The sequence below is a fragment of the Atractosteus spatula genome, chromosome 18 (genome assembly GCF_055471065.1).
Source record: "Atractosteus spatula isolate fAtrSpa1 chromosome 18, fAtrSpa1.hap1, whole genome shotgun sequence".
NCBI classification, from domain to species: domain Eukaryota; kingdom Metazoa; phylum Chordata; class Actinopteri; order Semionotiformes; family Lepisosteidae; genus Atractosteus; species Atractosteus spatula.
This window is the reverse complement of record NC_142723.1, coordinates 4738438-4758496: the sequence shown is the minus strand read 5'-3', so window position 1 is coordinate 4758496 and position 20059 is coordinate 4738438. Positions and strand designations below refer to the sequence as shown.

The 20059-nt window shown below is 36.9% G+C and overlaps 1 protein-coding gene across 1 annotated transcript in view; it reads left to right on the top strand.

The window, feature by feature from the left end:
* The window catches only part of grin2aa (glutamate receptor, ionotropic, N-methyl D-aspartate 2A, a), a 138854-nt gene that overhangs the window by 38663 nt on the left and 80132 nt on the right, over positions 1–20059 (top strand). The window contains exon 3 of the mRNA XM_088936583.1: positions 12037–12629. Within this exon, the coding sequence (XP_088792709.1) occupies positions 12037–12629 (593 nt within the window). The remainder of the gene's footprint in view (positions 1–12036; positions 12630–20059) is intronic.

Genomic DNA, 20059 nt, shown 5'->3' with positions numbered 1-20059 from the left:
TGGGGAAATACATTTCTATTAACAACATCTAGCTCATTGATTCACCTTGACTTATAGGTGTCATCATCTTTACAACTAAAAATACCTGAAAACTAGCAGGTGTCACTTAATGATTTTCTATAACAATTCTGCAGTTACAAGTCCGAACTAAATGGTAGCGAGACAAGGATTCAACTAAATGACTCCTTCACGACAGGATGCAATGCTGGCATGAAAATGTTTTCTTTCTAAATTTAGGTTCCAGTGCAATACTATATGTCTAGTTTCCAACTCTTTGCTGAATCTTGTGTGTCCTCTGACGTTTCTGTTGATAACATTTTAATCGAAAGCTTCAAAGATTCCTCCCTGATCCCTGGCATCTCAGACTGAAGTACTGTGTGTATCTTTTCTTGTTTTGCTCTGTTAATCCTAGAGTTAAAGAGTTAACTCCCATCCAGCTATGACCTTAAAGATAGAGTGGTTTACAAGTGTCAGAGGGAATGTTAATTTGGCCTGCAGATAGTGCATCTATCAAAGCTACTTTCCCAACTCGCATCTTCCAGGGTAGACATTACTGAATGCAATTTGTAACTCATGTACTGTGTTAGGCATCAGGTGAGAGTGACCTTTAAGTTTCCAAAGTTGGAAGCAGCTCTGGTGTCTACTGTCATCGTTACTGTATTTCTCAGCATCTCTTTGTTGTCTATTTTCTGTCTTTTTCCATCAGGTGAAGTTTGACAGGCCTGGCTTGTCAATGACTTGAAGTGCTTGATAAAAACTTCCCAGGGGTGGTATTTGTCTGGTGAACTAAGACAAGTCCCAATTACTCTTTAGTGTTTTCTGGCAGCCAATCAAAACTAAATAGCAAAACTTATCAGCAAAAAGCCAGATACCCTTCAGTGAACAAAATTTAATTTATTCATTCCAGCTTTGTGTTTGCTTCATTTGTTTCATGCTAATTCCTTGTGGGGCTCTGTGAAATGAACATGCCTTCAGTAGACACTGCCTTTATCTATGACACTTTTGTCTGCAAGAAAGTCTTGCATCCTAAGCATGTACAAGTATTTTTACTTTTATGCTGAGTTTTTGCTTTTGTAAAATTAATTAAGCGGCTTGTTGTGGAAATGATTTTATTAAAATACTGCAGTCATCTTTTACTCCGTTGCTCTAATATAATTCCTCTGGCTTTCAGCATTTCAGAAAGCTGACAGAAAGTACTGTTATTTAAGGTCTATATGAATAATAAATATTTATATACAGCAGACTTACCTCTTGTGTAAACCTCTGAGCATCTGAATTGATATGCAAATATGCCGCTGTGCACTACAAGGTGATCACGGAGTGCTTTGGCAGATAAATATCCTTATTAGTGTGTATTATTGGAATAAAAAGCACCTTAATGTGAATGGAAGTTGCAAGTCTAATAAACAGTGTTAAATACAAAACTTCGCTACATTTAGAAAAATAGCTACTAATCTACAGGCCCATAATGCTGACAATTTGGTAATGATGGAAGCACTCACAGTGCCATATGAAATGGCCTAATACTCCATGTTTGCCTTACACAAAGGATCTTTGCAGATATTTCATAGAGAAAGAGTTGTTGGGGGGGGAAAAAAAGCCCTTTCACAAACAGAGCTGCAAGCTTTTGAAGCAGAGCAGAGAAACTTTCTCAATTTTAGTTAGTTGTTTCCTAGGGGATTTCAGTGCTTGTTAAAAAGTCCTGACAGAGAAACAACAACAGCACAGTAAACAAATAGTTAGGTATGCCAGATCAGGTATGGTGAAGGACTTTCTCTTTGTGATCTTTCCTGTGTATCTCAGACCTAGGCTGTTTGGGTTTTTTTTTTTAAAGTCATTGGTTGTCAGTAGTTGCTACTGTTCTGATTTTGTCTCACTTTTACCTCTTGTAGGTCAATTAGATATTATGTGCGTGCAGTGCACTGCTGTGGTTTGTGATTTCTATTTAACTGAATCCTGACTATTTAATTGTTTAATAATTAACAAACATAATCAGATCTCTGATCTGGAATTTAATATTCCTTTTTACAACATTTTAACAATGACTACCACTGCCGATTCAAAACAAAAAAAAAATCTCTGCAGAGATCAAAGAGATCAACCCATAGGAATACAAATTATTTATAACGTATAACACACTTCAATGTAGGAAATTAAGAATTACTGAAATGATATACAGTATTGTAAGCTAAGGTTATTTTCTTACTGAGCCAAAATGACAGCTTTGTCTAAGCCGTTATCTGCTATCAATTGTATTTTCAATTTATCCAAGAGAGTTCTAATGTACTGTATATACATTTTATGTTTCTCATATCTTTCCCATACTTGTCCCTGGGGTTATTCTGTCAATGCGTCATTTCCCTATTCTATGCATTGATGGGTCATGCCATTTTTTAAATATCTACATCAGCTGAACTCCCCACATTTACATAAGGAAAGATCCCATCTACCATTTTTAAAGCTGTATAAAATAATGGTAATATAATATAATAAGTAATATAATAATAATCTAATATAATAAGCAGCCCCCTTTCCTAATCAAAAAGATTTTTATCATTTAGTAAATGGGTGGTAAAGAGAACACTCGTTTTATCATCACTGTTACACCAGAAACACACAGGAACCATTTTCTGTTTGGTTGAGTATGAATAAAATGTCATATCTTAAATAAGGGCAGTCTTATAGTGAATGCAGGACTTGAAATAATCCAGTCTGACTTTGTTGGAGGACAGCCCAATTATCGCTATAACACACACTGAATAGAAATTCAAACTCTGTTTCATCAATCAGGGGAACATTGCTTTTGAGGCAGTGAAATTTTCTTCCTTTTACTATCTCTTTCCTCCTCTATCTCCTCACATTTTCTCTTTCTTTCTTTTGCTCTCAGTCACCGTCTCTCTATCTTTGAGGCTCATAAAAATAGAGGGAACTGTCACAAAATTATCCTAAATGGCAAAACGGCTCCAAATCAGGACTGCCAGAGTCATGAAACCATTTGTTCAAAGGCTGTCCATCAGACAGGATCAGTTTGCAACTCAGCCAGTTGTGTCCTTGAGTTGATGCTCAATTCGCCTGGAGAAGGAGTAAAAAAGTTCAGAGCTGGTGCATTTGCCGAAGACCTGAAAATGAGCTGTAGCTGAGTATGAGATCTATCAGTAATGTCTCTGAAAAGCAATGAGTTCATTGAGCTGCAGGTCCTGGTAAGGACTAATCTGCCAAGTGCTATAGTTTCAAACATTAACAGTCACCTTCCTATTTCTGTAAGTGTTCTTGGGTACTATTGTGAAACAGTTATAAAAACGGAAACTGTCTCTCACTTTGCTATAATGAAAAGTAATTGTAAATAGTATTAAGAAGTATGAGTAATCTTACTTTCGGTGATACTTTGCAGAACAGCTAACTCTGATTTACTTGGTTGGCAGTTATTTTTCTTTTCAATACTCTGTGGTGAACCTAATACTGTCTGTGCTGCTGTATTTCTTGTGCGAATTCAACTATTGACAAGCTGCAATCCAGAATGTTTCTGTTATTTCACCAAAGAATACAGCATCTTCTCATTTCTTGAGTTGAATTCTTGATTATCTCTGCATTGCAACCTTTTCATCTAATCAGGTATGCCTTGCGCTGCAGGCAGGGCACTAGAAAGAAAAGAGCCTCTCAGGTTTTGAGTTGGTAAATCTCGGAGATAATAGAATTATTGTGCATGGAAGATTGCGAGATGCTCGGTTACTCGGGAGAAATCAGGGGCTTATGTTTCATTTTAAAGTTCAGAGACCCTTCAACGCTGAAAAATTGTGGGGTTTCAAATGAACATTGAAATAAAAAGTACTTCAGAGAAGCGGTCTTCCCCTGTGAAATGATGTCTCCGACAACCTTTTATTAGAATGAAAAAACTAATTAAAATCTACCACCATTCCGGATTGCAAAATCTTTCCTGTTAGTGCTGACCTGAACATCTTTGCCTATGAAAGGACTCAGATGCCCATGCACGGAGGACACCCTGGTCATGCGACTCCAAATACAGTTAAAAGTACAGAACAACTGAGAAAGCATTCCAGCAGTCTAGGGTTCTTTCTGTACATATCAGTCAATTGTAGCCCTGACAATTGATTTTCACTGGAAGAAATGGGATAAAAGGCTAGACTGTGCAACAGCATCAGCTCATTTTTGTTGCTGATAAACTCATGTTTTAAATGCACAGGAGAGAGAACCTGAACGTCAACTAAAGAAGACTCAGTTCAGTGTCCAATCCAAGTTTAAGAAAACACTTCATGCTAATATGCTAATATGTTTTCTATACAGTCATTTAGGCATTATAGTTATGATCCCATGATGCTTTTTCCTTCCATTATAAGTGAGCCATTTATTATTCCCGAGGGCTATAACTGATGCCAGGTTGCAAAGCTGGGCTGGACTCTGGACAAGATGCCATAGAGAAGAGGACAACTTACTGTACATTCATCAACCAAGCCCAGTCAGCTAATCTTTAAACGGAGGAAGAAAACTGAAGCATCCACATGTGGACTTAACATGCAAAAGCCAAACCCCTGCAGTGGTGAGGCAGGAGAGCTCATTGACATGCTACTTTTCTGCCTGCCTGCTGCTTTATTTTTAATTGAATATACACTGACCTGGGGAGGTCAGCAAAGAAGGAAAGCCAGCAATAAAGCTGAGACTTGAATAGTGGAGAAGCACAGCTAGGGACTGTGTTTGACTTGAGGGAGGAAACCCAAAGACTAAGTGTTGGAGTGAAGCAGAAGCAGGATTTAAATACCTGGAGTGATGAAGTGAGTACCTGTTAATTAGGGGCAAGATGTACTGTCAGTCGTCCATAAAGAGTTCGTATGGGACTCGTGGATGACTTGGCCTGTGTTGAAACGTGACTTGGTGCCGGGGTGACCTAAAAGTGCGAGCCTGCGTTCACACGGGTGTTACGTCCTCTGGATAAACCCACATTTTCCTGTTTGGTGCGTTTTTAAACATCACAATAAGAAAGTTTTTTGCTTTCACTTATGTCAAGGTGGGAGAATATTGAAATTTTGAGTAGTGGTTTTTATAAATGCAATGTGGATGCAGCAGTTTAATTCAGGACTACATTGAAAGATGGTATCGAGGAGCAAAAACTGAATTTTAAGTAAGCAGTAAAGAAGCATTTCTTTTCCTGAAGCAATATCTTTGTATGCGTTTGTTGTAAACTCTTTGGGCATGCACTGCTCGTACAGTATATCAGTTAATCTTTCACTTTGTTCCCTTAAGCATGGTTAGTTATTTTCACACATTGTCATTTGTTTAAGAACTGCCTGTGTGTTGGGCCCACCATTTGCAGGTCTCATCTCTTCCCTTCTGTTACAGAATTAGCCTCCCAGGTTGTGCAGTACAGTAAAGCAATCTGTCCATCTTCAGCTTCAGTCAGGCTTGGCGAATGGCTTGACTTCCTTGAGAGGAAGGGCAGTTTCCTCCTCCTGGGGGCTGTGCTGCAGCTGCTTGCTCAATCCGCTACCAGCTGGTCAAAATGTTCTGGCTCCACGAGTGCAGCTCTTCATTCATCCACCATGAAGGAGGGCAGCTTCTGCTCAGGAAATCAGGGCTCCGTGCAACAAGAGGACAAAAAAAAAAAGAAGAAATGGACCACAATTATGGTTCACTGGAGCTAGCGTGCATCTCGCAAACATGAAGACTGATTTCCCAAAAGATGAGCAGTGCCAGCAACGAGTGAGCCAGTGCTACGATGAGCCTTGGCAGGGGTGACTGCTTTGCATAACGGCCACAAATGTATTCCAGATCCATTTTTCTCTGCTCACCCATGCCCATCAAATGCCAATGGCGGCCCTTAAAGTATTTCAAAATGATTCTGAGAAGTGGAATATTTTCTGTATTTAGGAGTATCTACTGTTCATTTCAGCGCACACAAATGACTGAATTCACTGGTATGCAATTTCTGCACTAGGAAGATGATTTTACATTGATGTAACTTAGGATTTTAGTCTCGCACAGAAATGAAGCAAATCCCATAAATAAAAGAAACTCTTTATGGTTGCAGTATCAACTGTTATTAATCATAATAGAACATGTAATCGTTTAGCTTAATTCAGTACACCTAAGAATTTTCCTTGCTTATGTGAACTGAATGACACTTTTTCTTTCATAAATCAAAACAAATAGCCTCACTGTAAATGATCCAATTAAATTTAAACCAGAACACATTCAAGGACTTGGCCTGATTTGCAATTCTTTCAAAAATTGGGAAAAGTTCTTTAATAAAATATCAAGGATTTTATTTTTAATTGGTAAGTGTAAGCTGCTCAGTGGAGCTAGCGGTGGACTGGGAGTCACAAGAATCCCTCTTCCAAGGCAAGAGGCGGATGAGGCCCAGGGGCAGTGCTGCATGCAGGGCAAAGTTCAAGGCCAGTGGCGAGCTGGTGGTCTAAGAAGCAAAGCAGAGATTGCAGGCAAGGAAGTGTGAAGTGTGGAGAACGGTCCAGGAGTTTGGCGATCCAGGTTTTACTTGGGGATCATGTCTGAACAAGGCAGGATCCAAGAATGTGGAAGAGGGAACAAAGCAAGGTCAGGAATCTGAAGCAAAGCTATGGAACAAACTAGAGAATCCGAGTTCAAACTCTATATCAGAGCCCAAAGCAGACTCTGGGCAGCCCTAAAATATTCCTGAATCACTCCGATAGGTGTTAATTGTCTCCAGGTGGTTCAGGTTTCTGGTTAGTTGGTGTCCATGGCAACTGGCACTGAGTGACAGGTGGATGGAGCAGAGCCTGGTTTCAATAGCTGACCTTGCTGAGCAGGAGGCAGGGGCAAGCCTGATACTTAGTGCTTAAAATAATCACTTAAACTTAATCTTATTTTATTCTTAGTTGGAGTTAGGTATGGATTTCCTTGTTATTACAGCAATTCTGAAACACACACAAAAAAAAAGATCAAGGAACTGCCAGAAAAACAGATGTTTGAAACACTGGAACTCCACATCAAGTGAAGGTTGATGTGACAGAATGGTAGTCAAATGTCACCATCCTCTCAGCCTCTGCTCCTTTGAAGGCATACGCTGAAAATGTGTTGTACCAAAACAAAGACTCCTCATGATTGTTTTGCTCAGGCAAGCAATCACCAAGCAACTATTTACATTTATGTTTCATGCTAAATAATCCAATTAGGTAGATTTCTCAATTAAACTTTGCATCCTGCTATGCAGCTTTTAATGAGCATCACTGGCTATACACAGCAGGAATACACCAGCCTTCTTTCTCATTATGCAAAGTAGCTGTTTTCTCCCTTTCCTATTTTTCAGTGCTTCAGACAAGCAAACAGGGTCAAAGAGTGAATTCTGCTAATGTAATTGAGACAATAGCATCATTATTAAGCATCACACCCACAAAAATATATAGTACCTCCCCTTTTGTGAAAATATGCAAAATTTAAGACTAAAATCTGAATTTGTTCCAGGTGCTTAGCAATGCCACTGCAACATGGCCTTAATGGGGTTATAAACATTTACCATTTGTAATAACGGTCTTCAGATGCTAATAATTAAACAGGTTTATGTCATATCTGGTTTTTATTATATAATTTTACTTTAAGCGTTCTAAAAGATTACACATCAATAAAAGCAGTCTATAAGAAATCTGGACATTTTTTCCATTTTTTTTTCTTCAATGCAAAACCCACTTGTGTAGGTATGACCCAAGTTCTTTGCTCTCAGCACTAGAAACTCACCTTTTCAAGTGATCTACAGACTCATTTTCTTGTTTCCCCTGAAGATGAGCTTTTTCCATGTTTTTCCACCACTCAGCTGCAGTTATATCCTCATGCTGCAGTAGGTGCTTAATTTGCTTCCCTATTCTCAGTGGCAAATTAAAAAAAAATTCAATCACAAGTTGAGAAATTGCTTGATGTGAGTATCTTTAAGGCTTAATTACCTTGTGTTGGCTCCAGCTGAGCACATTTTTTAATGAATGTTAATTAAGCTCAATCAAATTTCAATTAGCAGAAGGCATAGTATTTAAAATGTTCAGGACCTTACCTCAAGCCTGATGAAGAGGTTAAGTGATTCTGAATGTAAATGTTGCTGAAATTCAGGGCTAAAAATATTGTCCCTGAAGAACAGCCAAACTCTTTTGATAGGTAAGCTTATTTAGCGGTGAAAAGTTAACTAGTGATAACTTTGGGAAAATGTGTTTTTAGATCTCTACTACGATTTTGTAAACAGGTCATTAAGGTTCTAGAAAAGCTTTGTAATACTGTATGACATAAGACCATGACATATTCCAACAAATTGTTAAAATATTTTTATTGTTACATCATATCAAATTGTTTTCTTACATATTGACCAGACCTCTTATTGATGTCCTCTCTGAATTATTTGATTTGCAGTGTATACACATAAGAAATATGAATAGTACTTTATAATCAAATCTAGCATAATTTACCATAATAGAGTTGAGGTTATTGTGCCACAGTTATTAACATTAATTAGATGATGGATATCAGTTCTGCTATTATTAAATCTGGGAATAGAACTGAACTAAGAGGACCACAGGGACTTATCTAAATGAGTCTCCTGACGGAGCATAGGTAAAATAATCTAGATTTAATCAAAGTTGGAGGACACTGTCATGTAACCAATTGGGAACATTTTAGGAGTTAATGAGAAGACAATGTTCTCTTTAACGAATTGTGGAATCATTCAGCTCGTCAACATATGTTAAAAAGCAAATTCAATCACTGGTGCCAACATGGCCCCAATAATTTATTAAATACCTTCCTAATAAATAAATTATCTGAAGCATGAAGGCTGTCAGTGATGACAACCTTTAATGAATGTGCAGAGAGTGTTGTACAGCACTTCAGTTATACTCCAAGAAGGAGCAGCAGCCAAGCAGGCCAGAGGAAAGAATGAAGTTTAAAACCTGCTGTGCTACATTGTATGGTCATTTGTTAGGAACAAAAAAAAAACAACCTTTCCTATCACCTTCATGCACGGACTTGGCTTATAAATTCCTGAGACAGAATCATCTGTTGTGCAACATTTTAGGTGCTTTTCCCCAAATCTCTTCATTATCAGCGTACTGTACTGTACAGAGTGCAGCTGTAATTTGTTTCTCTTCATTAGTTTTACCATCAGAGCTCTTAAACTCCAACCCCTGTTGTATTGCATGGTGGTGCAAGTCGAGAGTGGATTCCAGCTAAGCTTGTGTTGTTCAGCACAGAGGCTCTTAGTACTGATTCAGGACGACAGGTTGTGGGACACCCAGTGACCCATAAGACAGACATTGCTCCCACAATAGTGCAGCCTGACTGCAAAATCTACTGCCAAATAAAAAAAAAAACTATCTATGACGAGCTCCAGAGTATGGCATGTTTTGCATCTAATAAAGTCCTTTTTGCAAAATGGTTTAAAAAATACAGTAGCCTTCAAATGCATACAAGCTCTAGATAAACTGCACCACAAGTTTCTTTAAAAATGCAAGTGTACAGGTACATAAAAGTTTTTTAACCTTTAAGAATGCAAATGTGACAAAAATGTGCAATTACTGAATATATCAATGGCGAAATGCACTGTGTTCAAACTTATTCATCCCCTGTGAAAATACTGTAGATTTAGTCCCGTTATTAATCATCTGGTAGTTTCTCAAAGAAATTCACTGTGTCATAAAGTATCACACCATCATGTGAAAGATTATCAACCTCAAAAGCTCCAGCTATAGCTATAAAAAAATCCATAAAGAATTCTACGTTTAACTGTGGTGTCTATCACTAAATAGTTCAAGGCAATGGGATGGTTGCGTCTTCACCCAGAAGACTTAAGAAGGTTCTACCCATATATGCAGTCAGAAAAGTGGTTATTGAGGATATTTAACGTCTAAGGAGTGCAACTGGGAATATTCAAATAACTAGCCATAAGCTACAACGTCTCCAAGACTGTCGTTTGATATTTACCTCATAGATCTTGTGTCTCTGTCACAGACCCATGTAACTGATTTTGATGTATTTAAAGTACTGTACAAAAGTTGAATAAGTTAAATGTACTGTAACTCTGTCAGCTAAAAATAATTTTAAAATATGTATATATATATTTTTAATATACAGTCAGCTTTTTGTCTTGTACTGTATTAAATTATGTAAATAAGTGAATTTGTTGTGAAATAGGATAAGCCACCCAACTACGAGCACTGTTGCAAGCATGTTGGTTCCTTGAAAAAGCCTGACAAATATTTGAACTTGACGGAACGATGACAGCTTTGTCAGCATATAATGATCATTAAGTAAGATGTGCAACCAGCAGGGAAGCTGTTGACAGGGTGGCAAAAATTAATAAAATATGCAGTATGCATGAGTTTTTGAGTGGTTCCCTGTAGCACACTGAATGAATGACAATTATTTGTTATTAATTAAACACAGTCATGTTAAAATGTCAGGAAAGGCCAGAAAGGCTCTTTAGCTGCTCTGCCTTTGGTTCTTTGACAACAGTAAGCTGTTTGCCATCGTAAATAGCTGAAACTATGAAGCACGCACAACACACAGTTTGTTTTTTTCAAACATAAATCACCAAAATGAATGCTAGGGAAAAAAGTCTTAAATTATAATGCTATGCTTAGCGTGTTCTGCCGTGCAACAGCAACATTTCCCTTTGTGATTCCTTTCTAACGTCATTCTTGTTACCAAGAATTCCAAATCCCCGGTGCTAATTCCTACCTGTAAGAGCACATCAGCTGAAAGAGTCTGGCACAGTTAGACGTTGTCTTTCTAAAGCACGACACTAAATTCCTCAGATGACCCCTTGAGAGTAAATAATGAGCTGAATTGAAGAAACATCAGGAATCGTGATTCAGAAGAGTTATTCCAAGTGAAGTGGATGTTGACATGTGTTATCACTTTTCTTAGGGACTGACTCATTTTTGACTTGAGCAAGTCAGGTTCTGAAATTGTTGTCAGTAGTCTGATTCCAGCTGTGGGGAAGGAGGGACAGTCTCTACACTCTGCTCTTTCACATGCTGTGGGAGCAGCTCTCCTGTGAGTTTAATGTTGAAGCTCGCAGTGGAGGAAGAGTTCATTGCAGAGCCTGACTAGCATGTGATGGAGTTAATTTATACAGTATCATATTTTTTGTGGACATCGAATGACTTTTAAATCCAGATATCTTGATGTCAATTTCTTCATATGCAAAAGAATGGAGTTGTCTTTGAAAAAGAGATCAATCTCTTGTCAGAAACAAGTTCAGTTATTCACATAATCGTGTTCAATAATCATTGTTTTTCTCTGTTCTTACAGTAATAAACAATGCCAACTGAATCGATACACTAAGTGAATCATCTGCTGCAGGAATCATAATACATTTTAGAAACGTATTAGTGCATCTAAAGAACATATAATTATATAGTATATTACAATAATACATTATTCAATCACTGCTGGTTCACTGCATGATCACTTCATTATTCAAAACATACTGCTGGATGTTTTTCATGAAATTTTTGTCAGCAAGACTGTTCATTTGTTTAAAAAAGGATGTTAAGATGATGATTAATGTTTTTTTTTATTTGAGGAAAATCACAAGAGAAAAAGCTGTGCAAGTGCTCATTGCAGTGCCTTAACTGGATGACAAAACAACAAATACAATTGTAAAAATAATATATTTAAAATACACGACAAAACTGATTCATTTACGTTAGTAAACGTATCTGCCCTTGCTTACTTGTTTTTACATTGTAGCTGTTTAAGTCATCTTCAGAAATACAGTTCACACTGAAAAGAAATCCAGTTGAAAATCCAGTTGTTTAAACAAGAAATCAATCTTTGATTTAGAACTAGGACTAATCTGTCCTAGGAAAACTATAGAAAATGGTATTTAATTTAATCATGGGTTGAAAAGCATTTTGTTTTTTCCACATTTTATTTCTGTTTTATGCCCAATTTTGGGCAAGAAACATTGCTTTTAAGCAGTACCTGCTTTTGAATACACTATTGTCTTTTAAAACATTTTAAATTTACAGTCCATTATTTTGATCACTATTTCTATTTTTGTTTCAGGACCAGAAGTCAACTTTCTTTCAATTTGGGGCTTCCATTCAACAAGAAGCTCTCCTCATGCTCAACATCATGGAAGAATACGACTGGCATGTCTTTTCTATAGTGACTAGCAAGTTCCCAGGTTATCAGGATTTTATCAGCATCCTCAAAAACACTGTGGACAACAGTTTTGTTGGATGGGATTTACAGAACACGATTACTTTGGATGCCGTCGATGGGGATACCAAGACCCAGATACAGCTGAAGAAGATCCAGTCATCTGTCATCTTACTGTATTGCTCAAAAGATGAAGCAGTTTATATTCTGGAGGAGGCACGTTCTTTGGGTTTAACGGGGTATGGATTTATCTGGATTGTTCCCAGCTTGACCACTGGAAACACTGAAGTCACCCCAGATGAGTTCCCGTCAGGAATGATCTCGGTGTCTTATGACGAATGGGACTATCCTCTTGAGGCTCGTGTCCGGGATGGCCTTGGAATTATAACCACTGCAGCCTCCTCTATGCTGGAGGAGTTTGGTGACATACCAGAGGCAAAGACGAGCTGCTATGGACAAATGGAGAAAACAAAGCTGCCGCCCAGTGCACTGCACAAGTAAGTTTAACTACAGATATTTCTGTATCCCTGTCTATCCTTCTGTCCATGCATCTGTCTAGCATCGTCTTCCAGCCTATACATTATGTGCTTTAATGTGTGGCATAACCTTTAATTCAATATCCTCAAAAATGTAATCTAAGAGTTGCAGCTGAAAAAATGCAGGGATTAAGAGGGTGACTAATCTTCAATAGTTGCCCACGAGAGGCAAAGGGATTACTGAGCTATTCTTGACTTTATCAAAATTAAGTTACATTTTTTGGAAGTGTGTGCAGCTAGTTCTATTAATGAATGATCATGGAGTAAGATGTACCAATCATATTCTCTCGAGCTGCTGCTTTGTTAAGCTAATGAGCTTGGCTTTGTACCATCTTGCAGAAACAACAGGAAGCAGTTTGTGAGACATCTGAAGTTTCCACAAGTCCTAAAGCACAAACAAATGCATTTCTAGTTTTCCCTGATATTTTTGTCTTTTTGTCTGTGAAAGTAGCTGAAGTACCTTTTACAATGTGTACAGACAATTAACAGTGTTCAAAAACTGATTTGAATATCTGTACTATACAAGACAAAATATTAATGTTTTTAAACACATTCAAATCAGTTATTTCCTATACATTATATTTCTAAAGGCTCATGAATAAGACATGTAACCAGAGGTATTGTATTGCTTATTGTTACTATTGCTGATTGATAGGGCACAATCTGTATGGTTTATATAAGAGTAGATATATGCTTCTCTTATTACAGAGTGCTGTGTGTGATGTATGTAACATGGCAAAGTATGAAACGTGGCAAACGTTGTCTTTATCATGGGAGTGCGATGCTGTGAATCCTGTACTTTCATTTTGGCATTGAACGTACGCTCTGCCAGAGCTGCAGGGTAGGGGCTGGCAGGGATAAGATCTCATTCCTTATACTTAACTGCAGCAACACTCTATCAAGTGAACTATTTAAGGTCTTGTGAAAAACATAGTGAAATACCCTGTCATCATCCCCATGCCACAAAAAAAGCTATTCTTAAAAAGTGTGAAGAATATGTACAGAATATAAGAACTTACAAAAGATCAATGCCAACACAAACATAGTATGAAATAACAGACATTTCAGAGAATAACAGGGAATAGAAAGTCATTTTTTTCATCATACAGCCTCTGTACTCCTCTACTGTACTTTGTCTTGTCAAAAACACTGAGTCTCCCTTAAACCCAACAGAGAGGATGAATTCAATTTGCTTTTCAGTATGAGATTTGAAAATTGAATCTGTAAAGGCAAAGGTGTAGTGGTACTGTAAGTGACTGCGTTGGTGAGCTCATTGTATGAGCTGTTGATTTTTTATTTTAACTTAGCCAATATTCATCCTTAACAAGATCTGAATTTCAAATACAAGCCACCAGTCAGGATGTCTCAAAAAATCAAGGGACCCTAATGTGCCCTCAGTCCTGCCAGTTTGTAAAAGATTTTGCAGAACTCTCTATGATTTATGCTAAAGCATTTTGAAAATGTTAAGTCAAATTGCAGCATGTACAGTATTTACAGATGCAGTGTTTAATGAAAAACTGGTTCTTTGACCTGAATGCTTCTTCAGCAAAGTCAGGTGCTGCTCAGTACTGCTTTTTTCTCCCTTGAGTTTTTAATCTTTGTTCCCACGATGGCATTACTGTGCTGCTCTATCTGTCATTGCAGCAAAGTCTCCTCTGTCCCACTTTAAGTTCATTGTGCTCCAGTGCAGAGCACTGGGACGTGCACTCAATCTGCAACCTTTGAATTTCGTCGTTTTTGGAAGTAGCAGCAAACTCCCACTGCCCCAGTGGTAAACCTCCAGACTCAAGACTACACTGTCGTATTCTCAGCGTTCATAAACGGAAAACAAGAGGCCACTCTTCTTTGTAGATATGCTGAGCATTTCACAAAATGAGAGTTGCGTGCTACTTGGTTTGATTGTGAAGCGAGTCCAGTGACAGTGTACAGATGTGGAATTGAAATAAACTAGGACAGCCTTGATCTTGTGCTTGTTCTGAGAGAACTGAGGTAGTGCAGAATTGCATTTCTCATCTGACATCAAAGCATTTTCTCCTTTTCACAAATCCCCAATCTGCATTTTCATCTGTTATTCTGAATTCTGCTCAGTCACCAAAAGTAAAACATTTTTACTTTTTTTAAAAGACAGTTACCAACAATAAGCAATATCACTCTCAGGTTTTATAAGAATGGGAAGGTAAACTCACGATTCTGTAGGAAAGTGTTGAGTGTCAAAACATTTTAGATAAGAATGTGTAAGGAGTGCAAACCAAAATTTTAACATTTGCATTTAAAATTGCTGATAGAAATGCTCTCTTATACTGTATGTTACACTGTAGACGGCTATATCAATCTTTTTCTTTTTGTAGCCTGATCTTGTAATTTAGAAAAAAGAAATGCTGGCAATCTACTGTACATTCTCCTTGGTTTGTCAAGTCATTTAGGAGTAAGATTTCAGTGAAGTACATTTTCCACTCTAATAATAAACTTTTTTGATAGAGCACCTTTCATACAAATAGCAGCTCAAAGTGCTTTACAAACCAAGCGTAAAAATAAAATCTTAAAATTAAGCGATATACTTTCAGTTGTGAAGGAAAACACAGTACAGTAATAGAGTAAAGCAACATAAATGTCAATTTTATGCTTGAAAAAGAAATAAATAGAAATTCGGAAAGTCGTAATAAAACAAGAACAATAAAAGATAAAGAAATAAGATAAAGAGAAAGAACAAAGAACCATTTTAACTCAATTAAAAAAATGTTTTCAAATGTTTTTAAAACTATGTACCAAGCTTGACTGCCTAATACAAAGTGGGAGTGAGTTCAATAATTTAGGAGCATAACAACAAAAAGCAGCCTCTCCACTCTTCCTGTATTTCACATGTGGTATTTGCAGAAGGCCAGTATTTGCAGATCTCAGGTCACGTATAGGAACATACAATAAAAATATTTTTTTTCTGACATACAGTATATGGGTATATACAGTATTGCCCAAAAGGAATGTGGTCTAAATTGCCCTAAAAGCAAAGGTTTGAAAGAAACTGATTACAGTTTGCAAACTCCTGCATTTGGCGTTAGAAAAACAGGCATACTGTATAAACAATTTAACCCAAGATTTCATGGGGATTCTGACTCTTACCTTAGATAAGCCTGAAACCGTGCTTAGTGAGAACACATTTCAATACGACTTTTACAATAACAGAATGCTTGTCAAAAAATAGAATGTGACCATTCTTGGTACATTCTTTTTGGTTTGTCAAGATTGGTAACTCATTTAGGAGTAAGATAGTGATTCAGTGAAGTATATTTTCCTCTCAAACAATGGAAGTCTGTGAAATGTCTTCGTGGAAATTCTGAACCTTAACCCTATCCTCAGCAAAACCCCTAGCTAAGGTTAGGGTTAGGATTCACACAAAACGTATAGATTCCCAGGAGCATAGAAACCCAAATTTGACAGGGTTTTCTGACTCTTTTTCTAGTTAAGCTGTTAACTGTACTTATTGAGAACACATTTCAAAATGACATTTCAGTATAACAGAGTATTTTTGCCATCCTTGATACATTCTCTTTGGTTTGTCTAGATTCCTAAGCCATTTCAGAGTAATATTTTGATTTAGTGAAGTATATTTTACTCTTAATTGAGTGGAAGTTTGTGGAAACTCAGTTAGGAGTGTCTGAAACCTAACCCTAGTGAAACCCCTAGCTAGGGTTAGGGTTAGGATTCCCACAAAACGTAGACAATTTTTAATGGCATGGCTGTGTTTTAGGACAGAACTAATATTTAGGAAAGGCGATATTTCAAAGTTTTCTAAACATTTTTTTCTGACATATATGGGTATGTAGTATGAAGTGCCCAAAAGGAATGTTTTCTAAATTGCCCTAAAAGCAAACTGTTGATAGAAACTGCTGGTACTTTTCAAACTCTTGCATTTGGCATTGAAATTATAGACATATGAGCATAGAAACCCACCTTTGAAAGGGTTTTCTGACTCTTTTTCTAGTTAAGCTGGTAACTGTACTTATTGAGAACACATTTCAAAATGACATTTCCATTGACAGAGTATAATCCAAAAAATAGAATTCTGCCATTCGTGGTACATTCCCTTTGGTTTGTCTAGATTCCTAGAACATTTCAGAGTAATATTTTGATTTAGTGAAGTAGATTTTAAACTTAATTGAGTGGACGTTTGTGGGAACTCATTTAGGAGTGTCTGAACCCTAACCCTAGCAAAACCCCTAGCTAGGGTTAGGGTTAGGATTCCCACAAAACGTAGACAAATTTTGATGGCATGGCTGTGTTTTAGGACAGAAATTATATTTAGGAAAGGTGATATTTCAAAGTTTTCTAAACATTTTTTTCTGACATATATGGGTATGTAGTATGCATTGCCCAAAAGGAATGTTGTCTAAATTGCCCTAAAAGCAAACTGTTGATAGAAACTGCTGGTACTTTTCAAACTCTTGCATTTGGCATTGAAATTATAGACATATGAGCATAGAAACCCACCTTTGAAAGGGTTTTCTGACACTTTTTCTAGTTAAGCCAGTAACTGTACTTATTGAGATCACATTTCAAAATGACATTTCCAATAACAGAGTATTTTCCCAAAAATAGAATTTTGCCATTCGTGGTACATTGTTTTGGTTTGTCTAGATTCCTAAGCCGTTTCTGAGTAATATTTTGATTTAGTGAAGTATATTTTACTCTTAATTGAGTGGAAGTTTGTGGAAACTCAGTTAGGAGTGTCTGAAACCTAACCCTAGTGAAACCCCTAGCTAGGGTTAGGGTTAGGATTCCCACAAAACGTAGACAATTTTTAATGGCATGGCTGTGTTTTAGGACAGAACTAATATTTAGGAAAGGCGATATTTCAAAGTTTTCTAAACATTTTTTTCTGACATATATGGGTATGTAGTATGAAGTGCCCAAAAGGAATGTTTTCTAAATTGCCCTAAAAGCAAACTGTTGATAGAAACTGCTGGTACTTTTCAAACTCTTGCATTTGGCATTGAAATTATAGACATATGAGCATAGAAACCCACCTTTGAAAGGGTTTTCTGACTCTTTTTCTAGTTAAGCTGGTAACTGTACTTATTGAGAACACATTTCAAAATGACATTTCCATTGACAGAGTATAATCCAAAAAATAGAATTCTGCCATTCGTGGTACATTCCCTTTGGTTTGTCTAGATTCCTAGAACATTTCAGAGTAATATTTTGATTTAGTGAAGTAGATTTTAAACTTAATTGAGTGGACGTTTGTGGGAACTCATTTAGGAGTGTCTGAACCCTAACCCTAGCAAAACCCCTAGCTAGGGTTAGGGTTAGGATTCCCACAAAACGTAGACAAATTTTGATGGCATGGCTGTGTTTTAGGACAGAAATTATATTTAGGAAAGGTGATATTTCAAAGTTTTCTAAACATTTTTTTCTGACATATATGGGTATGTAGTATGCATTGCCCAAAAGGAATGTTGTCTAAATTGCCCTAAAAGCAAACTGTTGATAGAAACTGCTGGTACTTTTCAAACTCTTGCATTTGGCATTGAAATTATAGACATATGAGCATAGAAACCCACCTTTGAAAGGGTTTTCTGACACTTTTTCTAGTTAAGCCAGTAACTGTACTTATTGAGATCACATTTCAAAATGACATTTCCAATAACAGAGTATTTTCCCAAAAATAGAATTTTGCCATTCGTGGTACATTGTTTTGGTTTGTCTAGATTCCTAAGCCGTTTCTGAGTAATATTTTGATTTAGTGAAGTCTATTTTACTCTTAATTGAGTGGAAGTTTGTGGAAACTCAGTTAGGAGTTTCTGAACCCTAACCCTAGTGAAACCCCTACCTAGGGTTAGGGTTAGGATTCCCACAAAACGTAGACAATTTTTGATGGCATGGCTGTGTTTTAGGACAGAACTAATATTTAGGAAAGGCGATATTTCAAAGTTTTCTGAACATTTTTCTATGACATACTGTATATGAGTATGTAGTATGTAGTGCCCAAAAGGAATGTTTTCTAAATTGCCCTAAAAGCAAACTGTTGATAGAAACTGCTGGTACTTTTCAAACTCTTGCATTTGGCATTGAAATTATAGACATATGAGCATAGAAACCCACCTTTGAAAGGGTTTTCTGACTCTTTTTCTAGTTAAGCCAGTAACTGTACTTATTGAGAACACATTTCAAAATGAAATTTCCATTAACAGAGTATTATCCAAAAAATAGAATTCTGCCATTCGTGGTTCATTCCCTCTGGTTTGTCTAGATTCCTAAGCCATTTCAGAGTAATATTTTGATTTAGTGAAGTCTATTTTACTCTTAATTGAGTGGAAGTTTGTGGAAACTCTTTTAGGAGTGTCTGAACCCTAACCCTAAGCCTAGTGAAACCCCTAGCTAGGGTTAGGGTTAGGATTCTCACAAAACGTAGACAATTTTTGATGGCATGGCTGTGTTTTAGGACAGAAATAATATTTAGGAAAGGCGATATTTCAAAGTTTTCTAAACATTTTTTTCTGACATATATGGGTATGTAGTATGCAGTGCCCAAAAGGAATGTTTTCTAAATTGCCCTAAAAGCAGTCTGTTGATAGAAACTGCTGGTACTTTTCAAACTCTTGCATTTGGCATTGAAATTAAAGACAGATGAGCATAGAAACCCACCTTTGAAAGGGTTTTCTGACACTTTTTCTAGTTAAGCCAGTAACTGTACTTATTGAGATCACATTTCAAAATGACATTTCCAATAACAGAGTATTTTCCCAAAAATAGAATTTTGCCATTCGTGGTACATTGTCTTGGTTTGTCTAGATTCCTAAGCCATTTCAGAGTAATATTTTGATTTAGTGAAGTCTATTTTACTCTTAATTGAGTGGAAGTTTGTGGAAACTCATTTAGGAGTGTCTGAACCCTAACCCTAGTGAAACCCCTAGCTAGGGTTAGGGTTAGGATTCCCACAAAACGTAGAGAATTTTTGATGGCATGGCTGTGTTTTAGGACAGAAATTATATTTAGGAAAGGCGATATTTCAAAGTTTTCTAAACATTTTTTTCTGACATATATGAGTATGTAGTATGCAATGCCCAAAAGGAATGTTTTCTAAATTGCCCTAAAAGCAAACTGTTGATAGAAACTGCTGGTACTTTTCAAACTCTTGCATTTGTCATTGAAATTATAGACATATGAGCATAGAAACCCACCTTTGAAAGGGTTTTCTGACTCTTTTTCTAGTTAAGCCGGCAACTGTACTTATTGAGAACACATTTCAAAATGAAATTTCCATTAACAGAGTATTATCCAAAAAATAGAATTCTGCCATTCGTGGTTCATTCCCTCTGGTTTGTCTAGATTCCTACGCCATTTCAGAGTAATATTTTGATTTAGTGAAGTATATTTTACACTTAATTGAGTGG